Genomic DNA, 12,227 nt, shown 5'->3' on the forward strand with positions numbered 1-12,227 from the left:
TAGAAGAGGAGTGATCCTATGTGATTTGTTAGACTGAGTTCTAAGACCTTGGCCAGGGCAGTAATATAAAGTGGAGAAAGAGTTTTCCACTATCGAACTCGAGTCGAATAAATCTTGACATATGACAGACGAAGGGGTTTGACGAGTTATCCATGACCTCCGTTCTGTAGGGATCCATGATAGTAGGACTGTATCACACGATAACTGCACCTAGAGGTTCATCATTCTATTCTACTGGGTAGCCACTACATGCTGCTAGGTGTCACTGGTGGATGGTGGGACTCACAGGGATTATCTCGATGATCGATAAACCCTAATGAGTAGAGTTGGAATCGTTCCAATCCATTGAAAGGAGTTTTCAATGATATTGTGATAGAGATCATAATATATCTCACTACCAGTCAGAGTAGAACCTATGGGGTCACACACACTAGAAGTAATGACCGATCCAATGGTTGAATCGTGATTAGGAATCACAAGTAATCAATTTGATTGATAATAAGTTGAAGAAGGAACAAAGGGAATTGATTAATTGGACTTAAAACAAGAGTCCTAATTGGATTAGGACTAGAAATCCTACTTGGACTGGGATTCCTACTTGGACTGGGAATCCTATTTGGAGTAGGACTAGGAGTCCTACTTGGAGTAGGATTCATAGAGTCCTAATTGGATTAGGACAGGAATCCTACTTGGACTGGGATTCCTACTTGGACTGGAATTCCTATTAGGAGTAGGACTAGGATTCCTACTTGGAGTAGGATTCCTATAATCCTAATTAGATTAGGAGTTTTGAATTAAATTTGGATTCCTACTTGGAGTAGGATTCCTAGAGTCCTAATCGGATTAGGACTTCAAATTCAAATTAGAGTCCTAATTGGATTAGGACTAGAATTAAACAAATCCTAATTGGATTAGGATTTCCTAAGTCCTAATTAATTATTAATCCAATGAATCAAGATGGCTCCTAATTAGATTAGGATTGAAGAGTTCAATTGAGTCATGGTTCATTCAAGTTCTAATTAGATTAGGACTAGCATAGATTGAACCCAATTGATTCATGATTTGGACTAAACCAAATAGGAGCCCTAGATGCTATTTAAGAGGAGGCTTGGGGGCTGACCTAATTCATATGAGAAGCTCTCCCCTTGTGGCCGTACGCCCCCTTTCTCCTCTCCTCTTGGATCAGCCGCAAGCAAGAAGGAAAAAGATCCATGGTGGTCTCCTTCTTCCTCCTCCGTTTGGGATTCAACGCAAGGAAAGGAAAGGCTGCATCTAGCTTTTTGGATCTTCTTCCTTGATCCTTTCATCTTCTTCCTCCTCCCTCTAGCATTCAAGGGTTGATTGAAAGGGAGGTGATCAGCCATCAAAGTAATCTCTGCAAGGGAGCTAGCACCCCGGGGAGATTGGAGCACTTGGATTGGTCCTCGGCTTCGTGTGGATACCCGTAGAGGCCGGGCACTTGAACGGCTTCAAGTGAACCCTCATCCAAAACCACGATCATCAGTTTGCGGTGATCATCTACCCACACAAGGTGAAGATCTGATCTTCTAATGTTTTAAAAAGTTTTTAATCCTTATCTATCTACGAACGGTTTTTGAACAACGTTCATGCGATGAACGGTTGATCCCGCGCATGCCTCTTCCGCTGCATCTGAAAATTTTGAAATTTCAGCGGCATGATCGGGATTTTCTAACAGTGGTATCAGAGCCTAGGCTTCGTAGATTAAGGTAAGGATTAATTATTAATAGGCTTATTAGATCTGAAAATTGAAAGATTATGCATGCTGAAAATTTTCTGCATGCAGATTTTTTCTAGGGTGCTGATTTTTGCATGCTGATTTTTATGTGATAAGATGATGATTCTAATTGCATTGTTAATGAGATTATAAAGTTTGGAATCATGATTAGCATGATCAGCAACCTATGTCATGAGATAATCAGTTAGTTTTCAGATCTGAAAATTATAATTGCTGCATGTGGTGATGATCATAGGATTCAAACCCTTTTGGTATTAAATGTAAAGACCTGCGATGTGATCTGCAATGTCATATAATTTTTCAGATGCTTGCATGCATCTTATTTGATGTTTTGAGAGGCCTGCGTGCCTCCTAAAAGAAGATGTAATTTATTATTATTTTTATTTTACATCTGGTTGTATTTCTGTGATGTGATGTACGTCAACGATCAAGTTAAAGGCAAGGCATGAGATGAACAGGGGTCTAAGCGGTTGATGGCGATTGGATAAAGAGTTGATCAAGGATCGAATCAAGGAGGCTTGGAACCAATTCAAGAGTTGAAGACCAGTTGATCGATTGACGTGCATGTGCTTGTAATACGACCTAACTAGAATCCATGATCATCACCTATTTAAAGTTTAGCTTTAATTATTGCTGCGATTATAACTGCCTGCAATGTGCCGTTTGCATGTGATGTGAATGAGAGTCGGGTAGATAGGTTTACATGTGATGTAGCAAACCCAATTGAGACCTAAATTAAAACCTCCTCAATCAAGTCGAGAGTGAACCAACATGAGCAAGTCATATTAGATTAATTGATCTAATTGGTGTCTAGGAAAGCATGAAAGTTGGTTACTTAATTAGGACCTTACTCTCTGAGTAAGGAGAGCCTCCCACGTGCTTACCTGGCCAATTGTTCGATTACCTCTTATGAAAAGCTCAAGGTTGCAAACACTAATACCTGATTAACCAATATTAAGCCAATAGGTCTTCCACTGTAGTAGAGCTGCTAAAGCCTTTCTGATGTTGATTTGTCTCGGCTGGATACAGTGGGCAAGTTGCATCGAGGGGCTGGACCTCTCTATAGACATGAGATGTTGTAGGGTAAAGGTGGGGTTGGGCACCAATAACTGTTAGGTGAGGACCCAATGACGACTTTATTCCTACGGTTATACGGTGGGTCTGACTTAACTAAGAAATGAGACCAATAACTGTTAGGTGAGGTTTTCATGGCTTAGAGACCAAGTTGCACTGCAACATGCTTGAGAAGCATTGTACAAGAGTTGTACATTCATCAATCTATGTGTCACCAATAACTGTTAGGTGAGGTGGCATGTAAATTGGTGGGACCGCAGTACCCACTAGAAACCCTAGTCGTGTGGGATTTTCGTTTTCCTACCAGGGGAGTGTGAGAAATTCGAGAAAATAGTGGGAGTTACATTTGTTCTAAAAGACCTTAGAACAAATTAGGATCAAGTACAAAATTCTAACTAGAATCTTTACTCTCTGAGGATTATAAAGTCAGCTTCTAGACTTTTAACTCATATCCTATAGAACAACCGTTTGACCAAACCCAATTATAAAGACTGGCTCAGCAAATTTCAAAAATAATTTTGAATTATGAAATTAGGGTATGTGCTAGACCATGAAATCCCCATGTTACCAATCTGTCCGATCACTGATCAGCGTAAGACGCATGCTAAAGTGGACGAACAATGACAATAAGGTTAGGTGCTGCACAATGGCATCCATGTCCAATGAATTACAATGCCGGCATGAGAACATGAGACTGCCAGGGACATATTAAATCACCTGCAAGAGTTGTATGGTGATCAGAGTCGCGCAGCATGTTTTGAAGTGTCCAAGAGGCTCTTTAAGACAAAGATGCGTGAGGGGCAGTCTGTCCACGATCATGGTTTGACCATGATAAAGGACTTGAAGAAGCTTGAGAAGCTCGGCATGACCATGCACAAGGAATTGCAAACGGATTTGATCCCACAATCCCTTCTAGCTTCATATGAACAATTTATAGTAAATTACCATATGAACAAGATTGTATGCACCAAAATAGAATTGTTAAATAAATTGGTAACTAACTTAGGGACTTTGAAGAAGTTCAAGGGGCATCGTTTTCACTGTCAAGTTGGTTTCTACTTTCAAGAGAGAGTCTATTTGGAAGAAGAAGAAGCCTGCGAAGAAGCAGAAGACTAAGAAAACACCAAGTAAGGAAGTTCCAAGAAAAAGGCCAATTGCAAGGAAAAGTGTTTCCATTGCATCATGGACGGCCATTGGAAGAGGAACTGTCCTACATACATGGAAAGCATAAAGAACATGAAGGGTGACAGACCTTCAGAAGGTATGTCAGATATGCTCAGGATACTTACACTACAGGAAAAAGGACTTTACCCGACGCTTTCGTTGAGCTTTGGCGACGCTAATTAGCGTCGGCTATAATACCCCCGACGCAACGCCAAGCGTTGGCAAAGCGTCGGATATACGAGAGTGGCAAAAGTTTTTGCCGACGCTTTACTCAAGCATTGGCAAAAACATGGCTTTACCGACGCTTATATAGCGTCGGCAAAAACTTGGCAGAAACATGGCTTTACCCCAAAAATAGCATTTTCCCCGATGCTTTTTTGCGTCGGCAATTCCTGATTTACCGACGCTTTAAAGCGTCGTCGAAATTAGCTTTCCCCGACGCTTTTAAGCGTCGGCAATTGCTCAATTGCCGATGCTTTCGAAGCGTCAGCACAGGCGTGCCGGTGGTGTCACGACCTTTTTTACCGACGCTTAAAAGCGTCGGGAATTGTCTTTTTTATAAAAAAAATAAAACAATAATCCGTATTATAAAATACAAATTACAAAACATATATTATAACAATATGAACCTGTATTACATTGAAACATTGACACAAATACTCAGATCATTCAAAATATGAATATTGATATATCTGATTAAAACTCCATGTTTTTGACTCATGTATCAGAAAAGCTGCCATACAGATTACAATGTACTCTAAAAAAGCAAATTACAATGTACTCTGAAAAAGCAAATTACAATGTACTCTGAAAAAGCAGAAACATATACATATCAAACTCATAAAAGATAATCTAGAATGCATCAGGGACGGGATTCAGCTCCATCATCATCTCTACTAGCATTTGAAGTATCAGGAATCTACAAAAAAAATAAAAAAAAACTTTAGAAGTTAAGAATAATGTGATACATTAACTCATATATCATAATTGATAATATATAAAATATTAAAATATATATAGTTATTTACCTGAGAAGGGAGAAACCGTTGTAACATGGAAGAAATATTCGTAAGCTGAGACTGCAAATTTGCTTGGTTTTGCTTCAACTCATCAATAGTTGCTTGAAGCCGACGAACTTCTGCAGTGTTACTAGATTCTCTGGCATTTCTTGTATATGTGCCCACTGAAGACAACTGAGTGGGGGTAACTCCAACGCCGTAACCCCTCACTCGACCATAACGCTCTGGGCCCATCAATTCAGCGAGCACTTCAGCTTCAATATTATGGGTCGCGTCGGATGATGATGACCCCCCGACGCGCTCCGAAATAAGATTTGTTGCCCTATCCTATATCTCTCAAAAAAAAATTCAAATTAATGTATGCCAATAATAAAACCAAAAAAAATACAGCACAAGCCAAAGATGAATACATACAACTATATCTCTTGACTCCTCCCGGACAAAGCTGCCATCTCGGTGGGTGTGAGTCATCCTATAAAACTCCACCCTACCAGGCTCCCTCCCATTATCATCCATCTACAACAAAAAGTATATTTCAAGAGTATACATGCTATATGATAGAATAATTTAAAATAAATTTAAATTATTTCAAGAAAGCTTACGAAATCAGCTCTACGCCTTGCATAACTCATGGAGCCTGAAGTGTGAGGAACAGTCTGTGATGCTTGAGCAGCTCTACCAATATTGGAATATGTCTTCCCCGAAAAACAATAAACAATGTAATGCATAAAATGTATAAATTTCTAATCTATAATAATAGTAAATACAATCTAAGGTATTGAAAAAATATACACAACCTGAGCTCTCTCGAAAAACCAGTAGTGGACAAGCTCCCTCCACTGATGAGAGATTACATCTGGAGGACAAACACGGGCCACCTCCTCTTCAGTCATGCCCTCGTGCTTCCAATCCGCCTTTAGCTTCGCCTTATATTCTTTCCATTTGCGGTTGACGGACTTCAGCACCCAATCATGGCTATTTGCAGGAAGGACAAATTTTGTCTACATCAAAGTCAAAAATGTTATATCAATGTTAAATCAAAAAATAATTGAAGATAGTAAGCAAATTCAATTCTTTACCTCAACAACTCTAAGAAGCTCAACCTTATACGAAGGAAGCATTTCGTTCCATTTCGTATAGTTGAATGGACACAATTGTCCCTTCCGCGCAACCGATCCTAAAAAAGTTGATAAAATGCTTGCAGCATTCTTGATGGGCTGCCCCAATTCGTTGCAATGGACGACAATCTTCTCATCCTCAGGTAGGCTCCATACGTCCCGTGCTCGAGTGGGCCCTCGTGTTCTCCTCACTCTCCCCAGTCCATCTATAAAATAACAAGTTCATTAAAGGTAAATGATTTAAAATAGTTAGAACTGGAATGAACATCTAGCCATTAAAAGCAAATGATTTAAAGCAAAATAGTTAGAACTGGAATGAACTCATAAGTCAAGGAGCAATTGATCAGAGCGAATGAAACATCCTTGACTTATAATTATAGCATTCAAAAAATCAACAAGCCAGAATAAAAATATGAACATATTCCTTTGAGCTTAAACTTACTTTTCTTGAAAATATAATCTCAGCTGTCTCACCTAGAACAGCAAACAGACCTCTACTATTGTGTTACTGATTGGCCATGGCAAAGAGGTCACCCAACCATCAGTGAACAAAATGGCTGGTTGCTGAGTGAGAAGAGTGAATGGACCACCTTTACAACTTCCCTTGAGGGGACCCACCAAAGGAAAGCACGAGATCATCAGAAACAGATGTCCCAATTGCAAAAACAGAAGCTATGTAAGCACCAATATCACTGAACCAAAAGTTTTGACTGCTGCTTCACCTGTTCATTTCTATCAAAATCTACCCCATTTCTATCAAAATCATCGTTACGTTATGCAGGAGCATGCTGCTATCTTCCAAGAGAACTTTCTTTCTCCGTAAGTTAATACTCATGCAAGAGAAACAAGAACATACCGGAACTGCCCAAAATGGCACAGTGTTGCTTTTTAGAGGGTATCTCAGATCTGTCAACATGTCCTCTCCCACAAAGCGGTGGAAAGGCTCTATGACATTCAATATGATATCTATGACCATAAGTAGCAGCAGTACAATCCAGTCATGCATATGGAATCTTGCTACTTTAGCTCCATGAGATCTTACAGTATGACCTCCTAACTGAATATCTGGCATTGCGTCCTTGGGAAAGAAAGATGCAGAAAGTTCAGAAATATAGCCAATCTATACTATCACAAATTTTGTTGCCATTCTTTCCCAGCAAAAAGAACCACACAGAAACAATCATGAGATTTTATAATAACAAGTGAAAAGTTCACTTTCAGCAAACATACATAATATATGATAAAATCAAAAATTTTGCCAAGGGTTCATCTGTCTATAAGATGCCATAAGAGTTCTGGGATGTTTAGTAGAAATTGACACTAGAAGAAGAGATTAACGAATTTAGTACTGTAGAGGTGTACAGACTTAGGCTTCAATTTTCTGATCTAGTTAGCAATTTATGATATTTCCTCTTCCTGGGCTCCATAATCTTCTCTATTTCATTGTCTTTTGCAATTAAGAATCATAATCAGTAGTGACCTCTTTTAAATTGTCCGCTTAGGCTTTCTAGCGTACACGAGGGAAGATTAAAATGCTTAGATCTTTAGGGAATAGAAAATAAACTGAAAGATTGGAAATAATAAGGAGCGCAAATACAGGAGAAAGATTAGGGGATTATCCTAGATGGTTAGGTTGGTTTTGGAATCTGGAGAGATGACTACAAAAGAATATAGATAACACAGTACAAGAGGGTCCTATGAAAGCATAGCACACAGTTTGTTCTCCTTCAGTTGTCCTTCATTCTCCAAAGGTGTCATATAAAAGATTTGGCCATGGACAAGGTCTTCCAATCTGTGCAAGACAAAATAGATATCCATAATTTACCAAAAATAATATGAGGTACATTCTTCGTGTCCAGATATCCAATTTTAGTGTTAATTATGCATAAAATAGATTATATTCCTTAATCTAGAAATTTTTTAAAGGCAAATGATTTAAAGGCAAAGGATTGTAAATCAAATTACCCAGGACGTCCACGTCATCCGTGTCTGGACGATCTGCAGGTGGAGCGTGCTCCGACTGGGACCCGGACTGAGTATGGGGCTCATCGGGCTGCTGGGAACGATCAGAAGTAGATCCCACAGATATGTGCTGAAACTCAATATTTCTGAAACGTCTTCCTCGCGGCATATTGTAATCTAGTATGCACAAAAAAGAATCAATATTAGTTAAATATTAAAAGTACATTACTTTTAATATTCTTATAAAAGAAGCATTTGATGTAGGAAAGAGCTCTCCTTGTCATTTGTTAGGTTGCCTGTACTTGCAGTCACACATAATAAAGAACTCAATCAACAATATAAGCAAAAAAGTTACGATATCTGAAAATCCGGAATAAGAACACAACAGCAAAGATACATGACAAAAGCTGAAGCCTCCTTTGTCAAACAGACACCTCGCCAAAATAGATATCACCAGCTAACATGTGGCACATGAAGAGTACCAGTTCACAGAAGGTATGATTTTGTTTATACTGATGTTTACGTTGCGGCAGAGTTTATCTTCAAGTGAACTGCCTTTGCAGGATATGAAACATCAGTAATCATATTATCTTACAAAAGTAATGTGTTTTAGGAATTCTATTTGCATGGTAGTGAGATTGTATGCACTTTAAGAGATTTGATCAGCGACCTAGAGCATTCCTTATTTGAAGTTATGGAAACTGTGTTTCATGCTATCTTCTAGGGACTCTTTTTAGGATTTAAGCCATGTTTCTGTATTGTTATAACTAACAACAAAGATAACTTAATTGTAAGATATCATCCCATATATGTTCAGTGATTGGAGACTTCAGTTATTTATGAAGTATAATTGGGTGCATCATGCTATCAATGTGGACCCAAATCAGACTCAAATCACTAACTTGAAGTCTGCTGCTGCCCCTCCATTATTCCCTCTTCCTCCACCTCCTCCTACTCTTCCTTTCATGTGTCCTCCTCCTCCTCCTCCTCCTCCTCCTCCTCTCTATCTATCTATCTATCTCTCTCGTTCCCTTAGTTTCCCTCTCTTTTGTTTGTGCTGTTTGGATGGCTACTCTGGCTCTGAGGAAAGGTTAGGGTGGTTTAAAATGGAGGAGTATGCCAGCTTTGCTTTCCTCCTTTGGTTCTTATTATAGTCTTTTTCACCACCTTTTCCCTCTCCGTCTCTCCTCCTTTTGCTTTGGGCTGTCGATCACGGGGGAGGGCTCCTTTGTGGGCCCTAGCTTTTTTGCATCTTGAAGTAAAGGTGGATCAGAGATCAACTTAAGAGTAGCGGAAGAACTAGAAAGAGGGCTATGCTGAAGAATTGATTTATTTATAACCTCCACTCTCGAGGAATTCTAATATATGTTCTTGAGTTCACTTGGTAAGTAGAAGACTGCAAAGAAATCTTACGGTTTGGGGAATAGTTTTTTGGGGGTCTATGATGATAGGGAATCTCACCTTTCCTCTCTCTTTTGGAAGTACATATCTAAACAAATAGAGTGCGGCTAGGGTAACCTTGAAGTTAAAGTATGGTAGCCTTATAAACTTAAATCCTAATTTTAGATTTTTGCTAAATTCCATCTTCGTACAAAATACCTGCAATTTGAAAATTGAACTGACTAACCAAGAGAAAAAAGGAAGGGAATAGAAAAATGAGATTCTATAACAAATATATGGTCAAGTTAGTGAACATTGAAGTCTTCACTAACTTGAAGATATCAGACTCAAATCACTGAACATTGAAGTCTCAAATCACTGAACATTGATAACTTAAGTCTATTCTCCCACATATTTTAATTTTATGTCAGGACCCAAATCAGACTGTCAATGAAATAATTAGATAAAATAGACCACCTGATGCTAAGGAATAAAATAGACTCCATTATTATGACAGAATCATCGGAAATACCATACAAATAGCAATGAATTTCTGCTAGTAACATGAAAACCGGAATTATTTACCCGAAAATTTATTTACGGAGAGTATGAGGATCACTTACCTCAGACGACGGCGATGTCGACGGCGGCGGAGTAGCTACGGCTCGCTCGGGATGGAGGTGAGATGTCGGCGCTAGGGCATCGACCAGCAGAGGATGAGGAGACGGGGCCGGGCGAGAGTTAAAGACAAGAAGAAAACAAAGAGGAGGAGGAGGAGGAGGAGGAGGAGGAGGAGAAGGAAGAGAAGGAGGAGTAGGAGGCTTACCTCAGACGACGGCAAGTTCGACGGCGGCGGAGTAGCGGAGTCTTCGATCGCCGATCGGGGCTAGGGATGGAGGTGAGATTAGGGCTCAGAAGGAGAGGGGGCCGATCGAGCTAGGGATTACCTCAGAAGGAGAGCTCGACGGCAGCGAGGAAGTCGGCGCGCTCGCAGATAGGAAATGAGAAGAGGGGCTAGGGCTCGCAGACAGGAAATGAGGAGAGGGGGCCGATCGAGCGAGGTGTGGGGTTTTAAGTTTTCTAACGACGCTTATAAGCGTCGTTGTTTCTTGAACTTATAACGACGCTTTAGAGCGTCGTTGCAGATAGCAAATCAGGCGAGGGGGCCGATCGAGCGAGGTGTTGAGGTTTCTAACGACGCTTATAAGCGTCGTTGTTTCTTAAACTTATAACGATGCTTTAGAGCGTCGTTGTTTGTTTCGCTTTTCCAACGCTAACCCAAAGCGTCGGGAAAGGTTGGCTGTGAGCCAACCTTTACCGACGCTTTCCCCTAGCGTCGGAAAAAGTTAGTCGGCAAAACCAACATTTGTTGTAGTGTTAGGGACTGTTACCTATTGCTAGCAGAAATTTGATTTCTGTATTTTATTTAGCACAGAAAGATTTTTATTTGAAAAATAAATTGACTCAACATGGTTTTATGATTGACAGTCTCTATCACATACATATGGATGTATCTGTGAATATATCTGAGCAAACAGTAAATACCATAGGATCTAATAGATCCAAAAATGAGATAAATCTAAAGTATTTGTGGCACCTCAGGCTTGGCCATATAGGAGAAGACAGAATAAACAAATTAGAGAAACATGAGCTTTTGGGCTCATTGACTTCCGAGTCATATTTGATTTGTGAATTCTGCCTTCAAGGAAAGATGGCCAAGTTATCCTTTGTAGGACACAGGGAGGTCCGCTGAAATACTTATCCTAGTACACACTGATGTGTGTGGCCCATTCGATATGCAGGCTAGGGGTTATAATTTTTTACTTCATTTACCGATGATTACTCACGGTATGGATATGTGTATGAGACACAAATATGAAACTTTTGAAAGGTTCAAAAAGCTTAGATATGAAGTAGAAAAATAAGCACAAAAACTCATTAAGGTTCTTCGATCAGATCGAGGAAGTGAATACCTTAATGGAGAGTTCCGTGATTATCTCAAGAAGAATGGTATAGTTTCATAATGGACTTCTCCTGGAACACCTCAGCTCAATGGAGTGTCAGAGAGGAGGAATCGGACTCTATTGATATGGTCCAGTCCATGATGAGCTTCACTGATTTACCCTTGTTTCTTTAGATAGATGCCCTATTTTCAGCTATTTACTTGTTGAATAGAGTTTCCTCTAAAGTCCATTCCTACCGCACCATATGAGATATGACATGGTAAGAAACCAAGATTTAGGGATGTCCGGCCCACGTCAAGAGACTACAGGCAGACAAGTTAGAGGCTAGGACCATAAGTGCTCGTTTTATAGGATATCCTAAAGAGTCATTAGGATACAATTTTTATGTCTCAGAGGATCACAATGTGTTTGTGAGCCGTCATGCCATCTTCTTGGAAAAACAGTTTATCCTTGATAGAGGCAGTGGGAGAAAAATTGAGCTAGAAGAGAAAGTCTCTGAAAAGCAACGAGTCATGGATCCTATCGAACCCATTCATACAGAGCCAGTACACGATGTCCCTCAACCACCTCGCAGATCTAGTAGGGTCTCCCATCCTCCCGATAGATACTTAGGTATACTAGAAGAGGATACCGAGGAAATGTTCCTAGTGGGAGATAGGGATCACACGCAGGATCCCAAAACCTACAACGAGGCGATATCTGATATCGATTCCTAGAAATGGCTGGAAGCCATAAAAGTCAGAGTTAGACTCCATGCATTCCAACCAAGTCTGGACCTTAGTAGATCCAC

General features: G+C 39.9%; 1 protein-coding gene across 1 annotated transcript; it reads right to left on the reverse strand.

Annotated features, from left to right (window-relative positions):
• Positions 1–4,662: 4,662 nt before the first annotated feature.
• Positions 4,663–10,427, reverse strand: LOC120107022 (uncharacterized). Its single transcript, XM_089927322.1, has 9 exons — positions 10,300–10,427; positions 10,097–10,167; positions 8,097–8,270; positions 6,093–6,337; positions 5,811–6,014; positions 5,616–5,708; positions 5,428–5,529; positions 5,023–5,340; positions 4,663–4,913 (listed from the first exon to the last, which is right to left on the reverse strand). The coding sequence occupies exons 3-9, from the start codon at positions 8,260–8,262 to the stop codon at positions 4,857–4,859; spliced, it is 1,185 nt and encodes a 394-aa protein (XP_089783448.1). The 5' UTR covers positions 8,263–8,270; positions 10,097–10,167; positions 10,300–10,427; the 3' UTR covers positions 4,663–4,856.
• Positions 10,428–12,227: the final 1,800 nt, after the last annotated feature.

The sequence above is a fragment of the Phoenix dactylifera genome, chromosome 14 (genome assembly GCF_051530095.1).
Source record: "Phoenix dactylifera cultivar Ajwa chromosome 14, Ajwa_hap1_PhDact_Kaust_v1.1, whole genome shotgun sequence".
NCBI classification, from domain to species: Eukaryota; Viridiplantae; Streptophyta; class Magnoliopsida; order Arecales; family Arecaceae; genus Phoenix; species Phoenix dactylifera.